The 20,340-nt window shown below is 33.4% G+C and overlaps 1 protein-coding gene across 3 annotated transcripts in view; it reads left to right on the top strand.

Moving 5' to 3' along the window:
- Nucleotides 1-20,340, top strand: part of CWC22 (CWC22 spliceosome associated protein homolog) — a 63,539-nt gene that overhangs the window by 38,478 nt on the left and 4,721 nt on the right. For all 3 annotated transcript variants that reach the window (XM_021702812.1, XM_044913340.1, XM_021702811.1), the window contains exons 9-19: nucleotides 791-926; nucleotides 1,023-1,229; nucleotides 1,336-1,398; nucleotides 6,103-6,207; nucleotides 7,515-7,596; nucleotides 11,789-11,849; nucleotides 15,304-15,381; nucleotides 16,045-16,197; nucleotides 17,653-17,780; nucleotides 19,490-19,591; nucleotides 19,687-19,907. In XM_021702812.1, the coding sequence (XP_021558487.1) occupies nucleotides 791-926; nucleotides 1,023-1,229; nucleotides 1,336-1,398; nucleotides 6,103-6,207; nucleotides 7,515-7,596; nucleotides 11,789-11,849; nucleotides 15,304-15,381; nucleotides 16,045-16,197; nucleotides 17,653-17,780; nucleotides 19,490-19,591; nucleotides 19,687-19,907 (1,336 nt within the window). The remainder of the gene's footprint in view (nucleotides 1-790; nucleotides 927-1,022; nucleotides 1,230-1,335; nucleotides 1,399-6,102; nucleotides 6,208-7,514; nucleotides 7,597-11,788; nucleotides 11,850-15,303; nucleotides 15,382-16,044; nucleotides 16,198-17,652; nucleotides 17,781-19,489; nucleotides 19,592-19,686; nucleotides 19,908-20,340) is intronic.

The following is a 20,340-nucleotide window of genomic DNA, read 5'->3' as shown; positions in this document are numbered from 1 at the left end:
AAGGATATTTTCCTGAGTTAAGACTTAGACTGTTTCCTTCCCCATCTCAAAGAAGTGTCCGACCTTAGGAAGGCATACATACAGTGTCTTGAAAATGCTTCCTGGTACATTTCCTTTTCACAGCAAAGCTGCTCAATAGACTTTTATTCGCACCCTACCTGGCATTGTTTTTAAGTATTAATTTTTGAACATGGCGAGTGTCAATAACTTTATTTAGTAAAGAAAAAGAAAAAAGAGGGAAGTGTTTCCAAACTGTCCTTGAGTTCCAGACACAGTTATTTTCTGATAAAATTATTCATGTAATTTAAGAACTATTTGCTGTATAACAGAATTGCTGAAAGAACGAACTAGGAAATGGATATAGAGAGTTATGGTTGTGAAGAAGGGCATTAGAAAAAGTGTAGTTTAATTTTTAACTTCTATTTTGAAGCTAATTGTGGCATTTCCTGTAGCTATTATAATAATGTATAAGAATTATTTCTTCTGGAAATATATGTGCTGCCGAAGCGAGCACATATTTCTTCTGGAAATAAATAGGTGTATTTAATGTAATCAATTTAGATTTTTGGAACAATCACCTGGAAATTTTTAACAGACATAATGAGAGTGAAAGAAAAATTGTATCCCATATTTGGAGTATTTCTGTATGTATTCTAAAAACTTTGCTCATCATGTGTATAATGTTATTGCTGCAAAAACCAGATTTGCTAATTTTTTAAATTACTATCAATAGTAGGTTAATATATGTAAAAGTATTTTCTCAATTCCATATGTCTTCAATCTGTTTAAGGCACATGAAGTTTTATGCCTAGAGATGCTCACTTTGCTCCTAGAAAGACCAACAGATGATAGTGTTGAAGTAGCTATTGGTTTTCTCAAGGAATGTGGCCTCAAATTAACACAAGTGTCACCAAGAGGAATCAATGGTAACTATAAGCCCTTGGCTTGATATTGAGCTTTTGTTTGAGTATTATAATATCTTTTGCTTATTTTATTGCTTTTTTCTTTCATTTTAACTTTAGCTATATTTGAGCGCCTCCGAAACATTCTCCATGAGTCTGAAATTGACAAAAGGGTTCAGTATATGATTGAAGTGATGTTTGCTGTACGGAAGGATGGATTCAAGGACCACCCTGTTATCCTAGAAGGACTTGACTTAGTGGAAGAAGATGATCAGTTCACCCATATGCTCCCTCTGGAGGATGACTATAATCCAGAAGATGTTCTTAGTGAGTCTGAGTTGGGAAGGGGTGGGCCGGGTACAGGGTGAGTTGGGAAGTGGAGCACCAACAAATGTAAATATAGAAAATAAACAATTTTTAATTTGTTTTTAAGATGTTTTCAAGATGGATCCTAATTTTATGGAGAATGAAGAGAAGTACAAAGCTATTAAGAAAGGTATATACAATTTTATAATCTATTTTGGATAAGTAGAAGCAATTCATGTAGTTATATAATACTGATAGAAAGGTTTAGATCACTGACCTAATGAAATCTCTGCTATTATGAAGCCATTCTCTTCACTGTTTTCCCATGCATTATTTTTCTGTCTGGTGCTTGTTTGTGGTATTACTTCATTCTAAATTATTTACCTCATTGTCCCTGTCCTCTTTCCCTCTTTAAATTATACAGCCCTTAAGTCTCATTCCTCTTAAGAAATGTCTATATAAGATCGCCTGGGTGGCTCAATCGGTTGAGCATCTGACTCAGTTTCGGCTCAGGTAATCATCTCAGGGTCCTGAGATTGAGCCTTGTGGTAGGCTCAGCAGGGAGTCTGCTTGAGATTCTTTCCCTCTCCTTCTGCCCCTCTGTCTGCACACATGCTCTCTCTGTCTCTCTCTCTCTTGCTTTCTCTCTCTAAAATAAATAAATAAATCTTAAAAAAAAAAAAAAGAAATGTTCCTATATTACTAGTGGCCCTTATTTTAAGTTCACTACCACTTAAGAATTGGTGCTTAAATTGATGTCCAATGTAATATTCAACTAGATGCTATACTTTTATTATAAAGTACAGTATTTTATTATTTCTTCAGAGCAGGTTGATATCCTGAATAAATCAATGACAATTCCAGATAGGCTATCAGTGCTCAATAAATTAATAAATTGATTATTATTATCATTTGTATGTCATTAATATACTATAAGCACTAACTTTGGACAGACTTTGGTTTGTATTTTGTCTGTGCCATTACTAGCTAAGTGACTTGGCACAAATTACTTGTTTGAAGTAAATGTTACTTGTTTGTTTAAGAATAAATAAAATACAGTGCTTTGTATTATCATAGAGCAAGTATTTAGGCGATGCTTTTTTTTTTTGACATTTGTATCATTTCTCTTCTAAAGTTAATTTTCAGGGATACCTATGTAATTCTATTATAATTATAATTTTATAAGTTCATTTCCCTTGAGTTGTGATTTTATGTGAGAAGTACTTACTGTTCTGAAAGCTCTCAGGAAGACAGCAGGAGGCCTAGAGCTCTGGTCACTTCCTCCATTCTGTGCTTCAGTCAGGCTTGGAAGTAGAATGAAGTAGAAAGTAAGGTGTAAGCAGCTTTCCATTTCTATACATTATTCTAAAAATCTGGTACAATAAAGAGATTGCTCTCCTTAGGTGCCAGTTTCCTAGGGACATTTCACTACAATAGCCAGATTCCTTTTGCTATTACAATTTAGTTTCTAGACATGGAGAATTCCTCAGACTATTTTGCCTTCTTAAGAACTTCTTTTTCTGCAGTATCACTCAAAGATTCTAAATGGGGGTGCCTGGGTGGCTCAGTTGGTTAAGCGACTGCCTTCGGCTCGGGTCATGATCCTGGAGTCCCGGGATCGAGTCCCGCATCGGGCTCCCTGCTTGGCGGGGAGTCTGCTTCTCCCTCTCCCACTCCCCGTTTGTGTTCCCTCTCTCGCTGTGTCTTTCTCTGTCAAATAAATAAGTAAAATCTTTAAAGAAAAAAAAAAAGATTCTAAATGGTTTTATGGAATTTTTATCATACCTAGTATGATTTTTTTTTTCTTTTAACTTGGAAACTCCACATCCATTTCTTTAGGCCAACGGTGGTTGAGCAATGCTAGGAAAGTAGTACTTTTCTTTATTATAGCACCTAAACTCTCTGAACTTAAGTTCCCTTTATACTCTTGAAAATTATTTAGGACTCCAAAGAGCTTTTGTTTGTGTGGGTTACATCTATTGACATTTACTTCATTAGCAATTAAAACTGAGAATATTAAAAACATTTATCAAATTATTTCAAATTAACAGTAATAAAGTGTTATACATTATATACTTTTATGAAAATAACTACTTTCTGAAACAAAGAAATTTAAGAAAAATGGCATGTTTTGTATACTTGATACAATTTAATATCTGACTTAATAGGAGATGGATTTTCATATTATTTGTGATTTCAGTCTCTTGCAATAGGTTGTTTTCATTGAAGTATATGAAGAAAATTTAGCCTCATGGATAATATGTATTTGGAAAAGAGAGAAGTATTTTAATAACCTTTTTAGATAGTGTGTATATTCTTTGTTAATACTATGCCAGTATTTAAAAGCTAATTGTTTCTTAAAGATTAATTGCAGTGTGAAACCTGAAACAATATTCTTGAATTTTCATGCTCTATTACATCATAATCCATTGGCCTGTCACTTTGAATGGATCTTTTACCCATGCAGGATTTTGCAACATATTCCATTGATCATTTAGAAAATATCAGTTCACTCAGTTATGCATATCTTCTAAGTGTTAACATGTCAACATTATCAAAATTAAATTAACACATTAACATGATATCAAGAAATCACATTTATTAGTATCGCCACCTACCTCATCAGAGAAGTCTAAGTATTGGGAAGCTATCAACCTCACAGGAATGGATCCAAGTTCTCCAAAGTTCTAATTTTCTCTTGAGAACTCCCTATTTTATCATGGTAGTAAATACTGTTAATTATTTTGTTGAAGTGACAGTCTCACTTTGTTTATATTTGAGAAAATGTCTGCCAGATTCCTAACAACTATAGTTTGCCAACCATTCTTTCAAGTAAAAATGGAAAACATCACTAATAGACCTTGTAAGTCAAAGAGTAGCACAAGTGCTTTTCTTTGAGATAACCATCACCATTGTGCATCTGTCTTTAACAGAAGGACTATGTATGAATTCATGTTTTGCTACTCAGATGATTATATATGCTTACACTTTAGGGCTGAGCTTCAGTGAAATTAGCAGTTTTCTACTTCTTCCTCAAGGGCATCCTCAGGTCAAACTAGCTCTTTTCCTGCCTCCAAGAACATGGCAGTAAACAGCAAGTGATGGCTGGTTCAGTTTGGTGCTTGATTTGTGCTCAGATTGCAGCAGCTTCAACTCCCATTGCTTTTGGATGCTTGTAGATGGTAGCACAGCAGAAAGGCAGGTAATGTCTGGATGTTGTTATGAAAATAGTTGTGACCTCACAGACCACCTGACAGGTCTCACTGATCCCCCGGGGACTTACATCATACCTTGAAACCGCTGCTTCATTCAGTTAATGAAATCCAGTTGTCATTGCCTAAGTGATTTCAGTAAGTAGATTCTCAAGTGGAGAGATGAGGAGAGGATGATGTAAATGACCAGACAATTCATTTGACCTTCATTCTTTCATAAAATGTTCTTCTAGAACTGGCATAAAAAAATGGCTACAGCAGGAAGTGGGCACAGCTTTAGTAATTAACACCTTAGCGTGACCCAGGTGCACTTGTGTTTTAGGTCTTACAGCATTTGGGAAGACAGCAGGAGTGCCTGTCTTCCTACTATTGAATACTAAATAGTTTCCTCTCTTAAAAGTCTGTCTAAGCTATATTATGTAATAGGAAACTAGACACTTTACATTATTTCTTGAAGTCACATTTGTTAGAGATATTCTTGGGATTTGTTTGTCAGCTAAGGGCTGAATGACAACTCTTCGTTTTAATAAAATGGTTTATTTTTCACAGTATGAAGTTTTCTGCTAGCATTAAATATTATATGTGACTCCTGATTTATAGTGCTCAGTTAAATATAAGAAATTAGAATTTCCCTAAAAGTAAGTTCACCCTAAAACTTTATCTTTTTTTTTTTTTTTTAAGATTTTATTTTATCTGACAGAGAGACACAGCGAGAGAGGGAACACAAACAGGCGGAGTGGGAGAGGGAGAAGCAAGCTTCCTGCTGAGCAGGGAGCCTGATGCAGGGCTTGATCCCAGGACCCTGGGATCATGACCTGAGCCGAGGGCAGACACTTAACGACTGAGCCACCCAGGTGCCCCCCTAAAACTTTATCTTAAAAACTCTGATTTTAGAAGAAATGCAAAAGTGGAGTGTTAGCCAGGTTTGTAAAATCTTTTATCAGATCAACAGAGCACAAACCATTGGGCGAAATATAACTTTTGTTTTTTTTCACTTGTTAACTATTAATATGATGACTAGCTTTATGTAGTCTCTTATTTACATTGCTGGTTTCATACAGTTCTAGATGTAAGTTGTATTTTAAGAAGTGATTTTCCAGTGAAGTGTTCATCTTACCAATTTTTTAAAAGGCTTTTAAACTTCTGTTTCTGTTTACATGTGAAAAGTCTTGAGATTAATTGTAATGTTGTATTCAATAGGTATACGTTAGAATAAAAATCTCATTACTGTTTATTTAAAGTAAACACTAAATTATGCAATTATTTTTTCTCCCTTCTTTGTCTTTCACAGCCTAAATTCTTATTTTCTATATCTAGCCTTAGCTTTGTATAATAGACTGTATCCTTTCTGATGCTGAACTAATAATATTTTGACTCCAGTATACTAGTTTCCATTCATAATTTGTTTTTCTGGTGCTCTTGCTCTTTTGGAAAACCTTCATCTACTTTTTTTGTTGTTGTTCTTCTCATCCCTTCCTTATTTTATGACCATTTTCTACTTGGCAGAAGAATGATATGTATGGCTCTCTGACCACCTAGGCAATAACGAGACCCCTGTGCTCACTTCGTTGGTGATAAACTGTAGCCACTATGGATTTTGGCAAACTGAGAATTATCTTCTCAGAATGAGATTCATGTGTATCACTTGCTCATTAATATTTTCCCATACTTTGTTCTGATAGAAATTCTTGATGAGGGAGATAGTGACTCAAACACAGACCAAGATGCTGGAAGTAGTGAAGAGGAAGAGGAAGAAGAGGATGAAGAGGGAGAAGAAGATGAAGAAGGTAAAAGTTAGCTCATTCAAGTAATACTGTAAAATACTCTGAAATTAAATTAATTCTAATGTAATCCTCTAAAATAGTGGTTCCCAATCTGTGGAGGGCTGGGGGCTGCTACTGGCATCTAGTGGGTGAAGGCTGGGGATGCTGTTAAACATCCTACAAGTCACAAGACTGCCCCCACCACAACAGAGTATTATCTAGCCCAAAATACCAGTATTGCTAAGGTTGAAGAACCGTGCTCTAAAAGTGTTAAAGAAGGAAATCATTTTTTAATGATAATCAGCATAATTTCAATTTGACATTTTATGCCTTTGAGTATAACCCATGAAAAAGATGCATTCGTGTTGAGTGCATGTGATTTCTGCAACCCGACATGAATGTGACAAATGAATGTGGCTAGGTATTTGCTATTCATTTTGGCAACATAGAGTGGGGAGGCCAAAAGCTGTGTTTGCACAAATCAGGCATAATGTTCTTCTTCAGCTTTGATTACTTTATTTCACAGAAAAATAAGCTCAGAACTTTATTTTATTTAAGTCTTAGTTAAAATGTCAAAACATACGTAAGACTGGTCATTATTTACTTATATTGCATATTTGAAAATATTAAGAGTATATCTTTCCCTTTTAAGACATAATCTACTTTAGTTCTGTCCTAAAGTGTAATTATTCTTCTACAACATATTTTATAAAAATAAATTCAAATTTTTTTTCCAGTGTCTTTCTTACTTAAAACATTTCCTGACTATGTACTATATTTAACTTTAGAATTTCTTTGTTTTATGTGAAAATACAGTTCAAATAAGAACTACTAAATATTTATAGGGGAAGTTGTCCTGCATTAGATAAGAGAAAATTTTGACAAATACACATGTTTATATTGGACCCATCCAGTCTGCCATGATGACCCAGTGTTCTCTGAAACTGATTTTCTATCCATAATTTACAGTCCTTCCAGATTATCAAGATACTGTTTATAATTCTGGAAATAGTATTTTACCAAACAACAGCATGAGTGCTGCCTTTTATAATGTCTAAATGAGCAGGCAACACAGAAACAAAAATATTTCTGGCATGATTCTGGACTTCTTTGAACTGACAAAAGTTATTAAAATACTCTAAGATATGGCAGAAGACTGGAAATGGTTACTTTGAGCTCTGCAAATACTATTTTACACTGTAGAAAAGAGCATTATTGTTAAACTCATAGATTCTAAATATTTATGAAAAATTATTATCTAGAGATACATCTTCAGTCCTTCACATTTATTTTTGTAGTCTCATAATTTTATTATGTTTAATTTCTTTCAGGACAAAAAGTGACTATTCATGACAAAACAGAAATTAATCTAGTCTCATTTCGTCGTACAATTTATCTTGCTATTCAGTCAAGGTAAGATGCTGTAGTTCAGTTGATCCTTATTTTGCATAGGGGATGGACAAGAAGATGGGATTTTTAGAATCTGATGACGGAAAACTAGATACCATTTCAGGGATTCTCAAACTACCTGCCCAACTTCATAGATCCCTGCTGTTGGTTCTTTGCTTCAGGAGAAAATTATCTTTATTTGGAAGGTCTAATTGTGTTACATAATTAAATGGGTTTTTTTTAACTGTGTCATTCCTTATAGTTAAATATCACTAATAAAAACCTGAAGACAACTCTGTGTTATAGAGCTGGCACAGTATATAATTATAGTGGAAATTTAATATTTTTTTAATTTGGTTTCTAATTCTGATTCTAAGCATAGAAGTACTTTTATGATAACTTTTGGACACTGATTTTTTTGTGTGTGCAAATGGAAATGAATATAAATGGAAATAGGAAGGTTTTGAGGACCCTTTGAAGTAATGTTAAGTAAGAACTACTATGATGTCATGTGAATATCCTATTCCCTTTGAAGGCTGTGAGTTTGGTTTGGAAGAGAAATAAATGAAATATTAAATGCTTAGTACATCTGTTGTTTTTTATGCGAATCAGCCTATTGATTTAATGGGCACAGTGTTTACATTTTGCACTGGAGGAGGAATGTTTTCTCAGTTTCGTTTTCTTACTAGGTTTTGTATATTTCCATTTAGTATGATGTAATAGCAAAAATGATTCATACGTAGGAGTCATCCTGTTTTTATTCTGTCTGAAAACTTTTTGGCTTAGATTCATCTTCAGAAAGGGAAATGTTAAAAAACAAAACATTGGCTAGAAATATTTTTGGTTTATCCTTACCTATTTCTTTGCCTTTCGCATGAAAGAAAAATCTATTAACTATTTTTTCATACAAACTTAAAGTGAAACATGAGAAGTTTTTGTTTTAGGTAAAACTTCTTAGTTTGACCTTTCATTTTCCTTTTCTAGAAATTCAACAGTAATCTGTTGTAAACAGCAGATTCACTGTTTTAATATTGCTGTTAACTTTGAAGAGTTGCAGTGGAGCTGTTTGGATAACTATTTAAAGGAAACTGTTTTTTGGGTGCCTGGGTGGCTCAGTTGGTTAAGCGACTGCCTTCGGCTCAGGTCATGATCCTGGAGTCCCGGGATCGAGTCCCGCATCAGGCTCCCTGCTCGGCAGAGAGCCTGCTTCTCCCTCGGACCCTCCCCCCTCTCATGTGCTCTCTCTCTCTCTCTCATTCTCTCTGTCTCAAATAAATAAATAAAATCTTTAAAAAAATAAAGGAAACTGTTTTTTTAGTTTACCAAACCTTGATAATCCTTGAACCACACAAAAGGTTTGAAAAATGAAAGCATCAGACAGGTGACAATCATGATTACCAAGTAGTACCAACTCTAGTAACAGCAGTACTGTTTTATGTGTTGGTATTTGTTAAGACTTCTGAGCCCCTGAATGTCTAGTAAAAATAATTTATATATGACAGAGTTTACTATACTTAAAATCTCATACATATTTTAGAAAGAACCACAAAGACAGATGTTTAAAGGACATGGTTGAGGGAGTCATGTAATGGGATCCTGAATTATAAAGTTATTGAACAAATATCACTCTAGACTAGTAAGTGCTATTATTGGTCATTAAAACAGCTGAAGTGATTTACTTTAATTTTTTTTTCAAAGCAGCAGTACTCAGTATTAATGATTTTACTGAGATACAGGTAAACATTATTGGCGGTAATTAATTTAAATTGATAAGCTCTTTATGGAAAGCCTTTTAGTAACATGAATCAGGGACTTAATGTCCATGCCATTTGACCATTCTTTTTCATTATACTTCTTAAAGAAATAGAAATTGACAGAATTATATATAGAATTGTTCAGTACAAAGAAAAAAAGACCATCTTGTCCAATACAAATAATCAAATGTCCAGTTTATGCCACCATTGAAAGTTAGGCTAATGTGGGGAATTGTTACTGATGTGGGCAAGTGGTCTGACTTAATGTGAAATGGGGCAAAAACTGCATAGACACTATAGTACTATACCAGTAGTATTAACTGTTTAAATAGGTAGACAGATTCTAAAAGTGATACATTAACATATCAACAGTGGTAGTCTTGAGAGGAGATTGGATTACAGATTTTTTTGTGTCTGTGTTTTCCAGTTTTTTATGTTTTTCGAAAGTCTTATGTTTACAGTATACCAATCTGTACCAAGTATAATATAAATCAAGAATGGAATATAATCATCAAGTCAGATGGCAGTGAGGGCACTTTATACACTTTGCTTTTGGAAATCTTGCAAATAAAAGGGCGACAACTGAACTGTGTGGTGATTTTATTTTTTTAATTTCTTTCCTTTTAGACTTGTTGACTCATCTCACCTGTACTCTTACCTTCTTACTATCCTGGCTCCTAAATGACCCTCTCTCATTTACACAAAACATAAAATTATACAGTTGGTTTTGTTACTAAAAAGTAAACATTCCTGTTTGTTCTTGCTTTCAAATGATGTTCCACTCTGACTTTGCATTATTGAAGCTGTAGCATCAGAGGGAGGTGGGTTTATCGTTTTCCCACCAAAATTTCTTAGATTGGAAACATCAACAAAACCATGTGTAAACACAGCTGTGAAACTAGCATCATGTAAAATCATTTTTCTTTACCCTTCCCTCAGTCGCTATTTATTTGTGTTAAACCTGAAATTCATTTGATTTAGCAACCTAAGATAACTGAAACAACAAGCAAATTTAATTCATTTAATATTTACATTTAGTACAACTTCAAAACAATCTTGGTATAGGAAGTTACCAAATACTTTTAAAATAAGAACAAGGAAAATAGACTATCATACAGCTAACTTTCTCAATGGTACTTACTAGATAAACTGAAAGTTATAAAATATTTTTATTAATTGATTGACTTATTTTTCAGAAATTGCAGGGTTTTTTCCTGCATACTAATTGTGTTTTTTAAAAAAAATTAAAACTAGAAAAGAAAATGTCACCATCTTTCAAAATACTTTTTGGTAATATTGCTATATTGTTGAAGTTTATCAACTACAGTTTAATATTTTAATCTTAGTGCCAGATATTGTTTAATATTACCTGTTGCAAAAGCTCTTTCTGATATATTTCTTTCTTCATTTTAGTTTGTTTTTTTTAATTCCATTACATTGTACCATTCTGAGTTACTACTCTATTGTGCTTATGAAACTCAGTAAGTATCAGAAGCTGAGGAATCAGATGAACTATAAAACTAAATTCATAGTCATTCTATTTCAGTGGTTGATTATTTTATACTGCTTTTATCAAAAGAATGAAGGTTTGAACATTCTACAAAAAGTACAAATATATTAGTATTATTCCTGTATTGAGCTCACATTAAATTTGATAATTTTCTTAAGTATATTGGAAATATTTTTAATGAAACTTACATGAATGTTGTATAAAAGCAAATTATTTTTCCTTGTAAGTGATTTTGGTTATTTACTATTTTTATACTTAGTTTTTGAAAATGTAGAAGCACTGTGGTTGGGTATGAGTCATGATAACTTATAAATGTGATGATTAAGCACTAGATGTCATGCTGGGCTCTGGGGCATCTTTTACCTCTTACTGACTTGGGTCAGAGATAAGTGGAAATATTTAGCAATGTCATAAAAATTTGTCTACTTTCTGTCTATATATTTGCCCATTCTGGACAGCTTATATAAATGGAATCAAACTGTATGTGGTCTTTTATATCTGACTTTTTCACTTCACATAAATCAGAGTTCATCCATGTTGTAGTACATCTCAATACTTCATTCTTTGTAGAATTAAGAGCTATTTCTTTCCTATATACATGATACAGTACTGTGAAGTTACAATAAAAAAGTTATTTTAAACAGGGCGCCTGGGTGGCTCAGTTGGTTAAGCGACTGCCTTCGGCTCAGGTCATGATCCTGGAATCCCTGGATTGAGTCCCGCAAGGGGCTCCCTGCTCGGCAGGGAGTCTGCTTCTCCCTCTGACCCTCCCGACCCTCCCCCCTCTCATGCTCTCTCTCTCTCAGTCTCTCTCTCAAATAAATAAATAAAATCTTTTTAAAAATTTTAAAAAAAAGTTATTTTAAACAATTATTAAAGTGAGATCCTTGTTTATAAAAGAGTGCTATAGTTTAACAATGCTGCAAGTTTTTAACTTATTTTATCTCTACAGTTTAGATTTTGAAGAATGTGCTCACAAATTGCTGAAAATGGAGTTCCCTGAGAGCCAAACAGTAAGTTAATATTTTTTTCTTCTATTAGGAAATAATATTGGTTATAAAAATGTTTAAGACAGTTAATATAGGCTTTATGAATTGAAATAACTCAGTATTGAATATTCATTTTTTAATGTAGCTATTCTAAAATTTTGAAATAACTTAAAACTTAGTTCTGGGGTGCCTCATAAATGCTACTCATTGCAATGAATTAAATGGACTGCTCAAATGGGATGTGGGAAAAGGAGGAAGTCTCTGAACCACTGCACTTTACATGAATTTCTGAGTGGTTGCCTATAAATCAAATGGTGGCTTAAAATACAATAGGAAATTTGTTCCTTAATGAATTGCCTACTCCATCTACTTAATGCACTAAAACATTCTTTTGTGGTAGAAATTGTAATGATCACCATACATGTTGTTACATTGTTTTAATTGGATATAGAAGAATCTGGCTTTTTTTTTTTTCATTCATTCATTCAACAAAATGTATTCAGCATATACTACATATCAGACTCTCTACAGGGTATCAGGGATTCAGTAATCCAGTACATATTAGCTCCCTCTTAGTCCAGGGGACTCATAATCTTATAACTTAGTATATACTTCACTGTTCAAAGTATCATAGAACCCTAATGACAAAAATAATAAAGACTGGATTGAGTAGATTGTCTTGGGTGTTTTTTATAGTTGCATTCTTATCTACATTGCTCCCTGCCCATCTACATTTTAAATCCTTGGAACCTGAGCCAAGGCTTTTGGGGTTTTGTTTTTCACACCCTGGTTTACACATGGTAGACCCAGCACAGATGCCACAGTGAATAGATCAACTCTAGGCTGTTTCTATTTCTAAAAGATCTTGACTATCTGAGCTGTTACTATTAGGTGTAAGTGCTTTGTTTTAAGGCTTTAAATATGATCTGTTACGGGGATTGGCAGACTGTGGCCCAGGCCCACTACCCATTTTTCTAATTAAAATTTTATTGGAATACAGCCATGCCCATTGGTTGGTGTATTGTGTATAGCTGTTTTCACCTTATGGCAGCAGAATTGACTGGTTGCGACAGACATCTTACAGCCTCTAAAGCCTAAAATATTTACTATCTGGCCTTCGATTGAAAAAGTTTACCAGACTTTTTCTAGATTATGGATTTCTTCTTGAAATGCCATGGTATGTAATTTTGAGAAGAAATGAAAGTTTTTTTCCCTCTTAAAGTTTGTTTGCTGGTATATTAGAAACAGTGTACCTATTTGTACCCTGGGTGCACTTGATGTGTTCACTTTTGAAAGGAAATAAATTAGTGAATTAACCTTTAAAATTATAATTGAAACTGAAATTACTATATGATCTTGTCACATTATTTGAGGAGTATAATTAAGTCATTATAACTTTTATTAATATTAATCCAGAGGATAGTTGTTCTAGAACTAACCTCAACATATTTTGATAGTTGGAAGAATGTCTTAGTGCATCTATTTTCATGCACTCAAAAGACCCTCCTAAAATGGCTATAATATTTAATTAAAATGTTAAAATATTTAATTATTATAGGCCACAGGGAATAACTCTTATAATTGCATTTAGTCTAGGGAAGAAAGTGATTTGTTTTATAAGTAGCACTGGCTTTATTAGCAATGCTGTCAGCATATTACCATGTTATGTTGTTTAAAACCTGATTAACTGTTATGTTGTAAAATACAATGTTAGTAGAAAGAGTTGAAAATGCATTTTAATATATCAAATTAACACAATATGGCAGAATTCAGAAAAACCTCATTTTAACTTTTTAGTACTATATTAAATTTTGACAAAGTACATTTTTCCAGAACTTACACATTAATAAGCATTTTTTTAATTGAGGTGACTTGTGACTAATCATAAAAAAATAATTTAGCAATGTAACGACATCTAGAAACAACTTAATATTGTGAATTAAGTAAGGCTTTTTGAGTAGATTGTTTTATAAGTAGATTATCAACTTCCAGAACAGCGCAACCAATAGAACTTTCTGCAGTGATGAAAATATTTGTATTCCATGCTGTCTAGTATAGTAGCCATTAGTCACATGTGGCTTTTGAGTACTGAAAATGTGGCTGGTATGACCAAAGAACAAAAATTTTAATTTTATGTAATGTTATTTAACTAATTAGCTAGGGGTTACCATGCTAGACAGCACAGTTCTAGAGTATCTGTTCTGTGCTTCTTTGGGACCCTTTTCCTCCCTCTTGCGCATAGATATATGCAGTAAATATAGATAGACCTAAGTTTTAACAATATTTACAATATTTACTTAGGTTGCATCTCACATTGTTAAATATGACAAAATGTCAAAATTGCTAATTGAAAATATAAAGGTAAAATTAAATAGAAGTAAAAATGAACTGAAAGGGCATATATTATATTTTATATAATAAATACATTTTTATATATTATGCATTATATTATATTTTCTGTTTATAGAACACAAATACATTGCAGTTACTATATTTGGAAAAAATAATCTTTAACTTTTTGGTAAATGTTTTGTAGAAAAAGATATTTAGTCAGTTCTACAGCGGTGGTCAGAGAATGAATTTAGGCCTTTTTTCATTTTGTCTCCATTGATTTGTCCATGTTTCCTGAGTTTCTTTGTCTATGAAATTGATATAATCAATACATATTTCATTACAGTATTTTAAAATTATAAATCATTTGTGATGATAGTATTTCCTGGTCCTGGATTTACTCTTGCATTTATTAGTTCAACAGAATTTTACACAGGAGTTTTCAAGGCACATAAATAGCTGATTAGACAATATATTACTCCAGCAGTTATGGAATGATTTGATCTATTTGTATAGATTTATCAATAGATAGATGTATATGCGTAACATTTATTTTGAGGCTGGGAAATCCAGCCACAGAGGTGTTTTTTTCTTTGTTCTTGTAAAAGTATTTTTTCTTTATTAACCAGAGTGTCATTTAAGTTAATGTTGTAGCTGTGCTTATTTATGCTTCTATGAAGACTCATGTTCTACCTTTTCCATACTAATTAAATATATTCCTTAATAATTGAGTTTAAAGGTATATAACTGAATTGTTAGGTGGTGTATTGATGATCTATATTTTTAAAGATTTTGTGTAGAAACTTTTTAGAATACAGTCTATTCAGTCTCTTCATGGTGTATCTGTTTCATATAGTAGATTTTCTTGAAGTGGTTCATACTTAATATGAATTTAGAATTTTGTAATCTAATTAGCATGGATGACTATGGAAACTGTCAGCTAAGCTGAAGGCTTTAAAAAACTATAGGCTTGACATAGATTGAATTTTTTAATTTTGTCTTAATAACAAGCTCACAAAGCTTTGGAAGTTTTGTATATTTAAAACCTTATTTAAAATTCAGGCTGTCTCTGTCATATTGATAAATTATCATATAGCATGGATTCATTCTGTTCTGAATTATTAATGCAGTTTTTTTTTCCAAATAGAAAGAACTCTGCAACATGATACTTGACTGTTGTGCCCAACAAAGGACATATGAGAAATTTTTTGGCTTATTAGCTGGGGTGAGTTCTAGCCTCATTTTTCTTGTTGGAATGTAATAGAATCACTAAGGGAATCCTTAACATGAATATTGTGAATTAATGTGTCTGCTTTGTGGTCTTGTCTAATACAAGAGCAAATCTTTGCTAAAAGCTCGTTGCTCTTCCCTTCCTCAGGTTTCCCATCCTCTGTAGTTTCCTCCTTTCCTACTTCATTTTGTAGTGCCTTAACATTGCATGTGACTCTTCCAGAACTTTTTGAAATTCTATATGCTTTGTAACAATTTCCCAAAGAGGACAATTAAATGTTGCCTTTTCAAAATCTCAAAGCAGTTTCTGAAGTCAAGTACATGTTCAGGCAGCACAAATAGAGCATGAGCTAAAATAAGTTTTTAAATCTAAACTCTACCCACAGAGAAATATATTTACATAGTATGCAAATGTATGTGTCTATGATAAGCTACTTGTATAATTTTGTTTTAGCATATAAACCGCAGGTAAATAGGGATGATATATATTACCTTCTTTTTTAAGCATTCCATCATATAGCACAAAAAGATTGAGTGATATAATATATAAAATATTTACTAATTTTTGATTCAGTAAATTTAGAAGGATCTGATATGCTCATAATGGTATTGAGAGTCAATTTTTAGTGGTACTGACATTCAATTTTTTTTTTATTAGCGATTTTGCATGCTAAAAAAAGAATACATGGAATCCTTTGAAAGTATATTCAAAGAACAATATGATACCATCCATCGCTTGGAAACAAACAAATTGAGAAATGTTGCTAAGATGTTTGCTCACCTTTTATATACTGATTCACTTCCATGGAGTGTAAGTAGATGGGTTGATATTTATACTTCCTTCCTAATCCTGTTATTCTCGAATAGAGTATTAAGTATAATATAACCATACTTTTCCTATGTAGGAAATGTACTTTTAAAATGAAATGTTTAGCAAACTTTTACTGTAATGGCTATCTTTGAGGTTATATTCATATAACATGGGATCGAGAAGCTAAGTAAATAACATGAGTATAAGAAATACCATCCTAGGTGATTTTAACAGTCCAAACATCACAGTCCTTTTTAATAGTGATGGCTAATGGTGTTTTCAGGGAAAATAGAGATTTTCATCTTCTCTAGGTGTGCACATGTGAATACACACTCATACCCACATACATCAATAGCTTGGTGGTCCATGCATCATGTAGTCAGTTCTTTAGAACAAGATAAGATATCCTTGATACACAGATGTACACTGGATTGGAATTTGAAATGCATTCATGAAGCCAGCATTTATTGTACAACTGCTGTTCATCCAACAACCATTCATTTAGTTACCAGCTATGTGCCCAGTCACTTGAGAGAGATACTGGGCATCCAAAGTGAATTATATATGATCTCTGCTTTCAAGAAGCATACCATATAAGAAATACATAAGGTAAGATATGTCCATAGCGCCAATACGAAATAACAAGTGATACGTTATAAGAAAAGTGAAGTTGAAAGAAAGAAATTACATCCAAGAGGAAAGAAAGAAGAGGATCACATTGTAGAATACCACAACCTAATGGTAGAATGAGGCAGCAAAGTGACCTCATAAACATTAGATTGTTGTAATATTGTAAGTACTAAGTATGTCTAGCTGCATTAATAGGCATTTTGTAAGCTGACCTAGGAGCCTGATTATAATAATATTTTTACTTCTTTTTCTCCCTCTGGGAATGAAAATGAAATCAAGCTTTTAACCAATTAACCAATTGAAGCAGATGGGTTCCTGGAACACAGAACTCATAAAGACTGGAAGTTACTTTTAGTTTTATTTGTCCTAAAACATCTCTCTATGGCTTCAGTTTTTAAGCCTCAATCTTAGTATTCAGAACAAGCCATCACTCTTCCTGTCTTTACCCTTATTGTATATGTAGTACACAAAACTATAGCCTAATGCTCTAAGTGGCATTTTGCCCCAAACCCTTATATATATCCACATTTTGATGAGTGAGTTTTAGGAGCTAGTAATCTTTGCTTCAGCATTATATACTCACAGTAGAATATATCTCTGCTATAAAAAGCACATTACTCAAGAAAGAATGAACTCTATTTCTGTAGTATCTTAGCATTACGAAAATTAGCATAGAGAGGTAGTCTTAAACTTTGCCAAGAAGTAATACTTATCAGGACAAAGAAAGATATTCACGGATAATTCTTTAGAGACGCTTAGAGTTATAAATGTTGGTCATTTTGTCTTTTGAACAAAATAAAATTATCTTTTAATTTTAATTTTCAGGTTCTTGAATGTATAAAGCTAAGTGAAGAAACCACTACATCATCCAGTAGAATTTTTGTTAAAATATTTTTTCAAGAACTTTGTGAATATATGGGTCTTCCTAAACTTAATGCAAGATTAAAGGATGAGTAAGTTTATCATTATGCACTTTTTATTCTTACTGTCCTCAGGAATTTTCTTCCATTGTAGCAACATAAGTCCACACTTGGTTGTAAAAACTATAGTAGTTAAACCTCTAGGACTTTCTTCATCCACTAATTACAACTCTGAATCTCATGTTCTGCGGCGCAGGACAACATGCAGTTTTTAATGTTGGATTTTAGTTGCAGTAGAGAAAACACAGAATCAATGCCTCTTTTAATTTAGTTAGAACACACAAAATTCTTTTGTATGTTCACTGGAGTTTTCCAATAATGAGTACTACTTACAGTTTTATTTTCATTTTTAACCCTAATTTTGAACCTTAGAAAATTAATTAATCTTTGTTATCAATGGATAATTGTAAATATATTTAGATGACCCAGTCATGTAATTGTTCAAATTATTATACTGAATGAGAGCCTTGTTCCAGGACTATTGTGTAATCCCTATCTCAGCTTTCTTATTTCCTGTTTATTCAGATTACCCATTGCCACTCACATTGACTTCTACTGTATTCACACTGCTGAATCATCCTTTCAGATTTCTTAGTGACTACCTGCCAAGTCAAGTACTTTTTCTCAGTCCTCATGCCCCTGGACTTCCCAGCCTTACTTACACAGTTGACCACTTGCTCACTGTGGCTCCTCACTTTCTTCTCATTCTGCCTCACTCTTCATGATCTCTACTCTTCAGCCTACCTCTCCTCTTTGCCACAGTTTCCATTCTCTGGGCTAGTCCATCTGCTCCCTTTAGCTTCATAGACTAACTTATTGGTCCCTGTCTACTTCACCAGGTTTATCTCCTCCCTCTCCACAGCCTGCACCAACATTGCTCAACTCATTCATGCTTCCTTACCTCCATTTCCAGAGCTAGAAATCCCCTCTCTTGGTCTATCCAGCAAAACTCTTAATTATTCTCCTTATATGTCACCTTTTTCTATGTAACAGTTTGTCCTGACTCTGCTGGTTAGTCATTCAAATTGGTACTCAGAACAACATGTCCAAACCACCTTATATTGTTAATGTTGTTTTTTGTTCCCCTTCCTAGAAATAATAATTATATGCAGGCTTCATCCATGATTTCACTCTTTTGTTGACTACTTTTCCCCATCCCCCAGTGCCATGCACAGTACTGTGTGTGCATGTATGTATGCACAACTTTATTATATACATTCACATACTACATATATATGCGTGTGTGTATGATTATATATAGTCTACAATATGTGTGTATGTGTGATGTATAAAAAAGTTTTTAAAAACTTCTGTGGGTGCCTGGGTGGCTCAGTCAGTTAAGCATCCGACTCATGGTTTCCGTTCAGGTCATGATCTCAGGGTTGTGAGATCGAGCCTGGTGTTGAGCCTTACACTCCATGGGGAGTGTGCCTGAGATTCTCTCTCCCTCTCTCCCTCAGGCCCCACCCCCCCACGCACACACATGCGCAAGCTCTCTCGCAAATAAATAAATAAATCAATCTTTTCTTAAAAAACCTCTGTTGTAACTTTAGTAAATTATGACTTGACCCTACTCATTTCATTTAGATAGCATGTAGTCTAATAAATGATATAAATCACTTACTTAATTGTATTTCATTTAGTAATTTAATAATACATAGAAAATCTGAAAAATGACTGCATACTGCCTTTTTATCTTTAAGCAATGTGTTCTCTTTTGTTCATATTTTTTCTTGTTTTAGAACCCTACAGCCATTTTTTGAAGGGTTATTACCCCGAGATAATCCAAGAAACACTCGGTTTGCCATCAACTTCTTTACTTCTATAGGTCTTGGAGGTTTAACGTAAGGATAATTTTCAGAATTTTATTTTCATCTTATAAAATTATCTCACAGTTGCCTTAGAAGCAGAAACTAACAGAGATTATATCTTTAATTAGGGATGAATTGCGTGAGCATCTCAAAAATACACCAAAGGTCATTGTGGCACAGAAACCAGATGTTGAGCCAAATAAATCCTCCCCCTCCTCTTCCTCTTCTGCATCCTCCTCTTCAGAGTCTGACTCCTCCGCCTCTGATTCGGACAGCAGTGACAGCAGTTCAGAGTCTTCCAGTGAAGAGAGCGATTCTTCATCCAGCAGTAGTCAGAGTTCTGCCTCAGGTATGGAAAGTCATTTATAATTGATTGGGCTCTTCTCTAACAAGTATATTGCTGGTGATGTTTACAGCAAGGGAACAAAATAATTTGATTGCTTAATTATTATAGATTCAGTTGTTTAAAAGCCACGATTAATAATATAAATGATCATCTATCACTGCTGGAGTCTGTAGTGAATTGCATCATTTATAATGCTGAGATCACCTATTGGCATCCCCTTCATAGAAATGAAGATGTTTCATTGGCAAATACTTATTTGAGTGATGACTGAAATACCGTTCATTCATAATGCCTATAATCCAGTTTATAGCTTTCCTGGTGTTTATATTTTAAAGAAATTTTAGTTTTTTACTTTAGTGAGGGTTTATGTTATTGACATGCGCCATGCATTCAGTGCGTACTTCCTAAGTGTAAATGTTCATGAAGAGAACACATC

The sequence above is a fragment of the Neomonachus schauinslandi genome, chromosome 3 (assembly GCF_002201575.2).
Source record: "Neomonachus schauinslandi chromosome 3, ASM220157v2, whole genome shotgun sequence".
In the NCBI taxonomy this organism is placed as follows: domain Eukaryota; kingdom Metazoa; phylum Chordata; class Mammalia; order Carnivora; family Phocidae; genus Neomonachus; species Neomonachus schauinslandi.
Note: the sequence above shows the minus strand (reverse complement) of the source record. Positions and strands in the feature narration are given on the sequence as shown.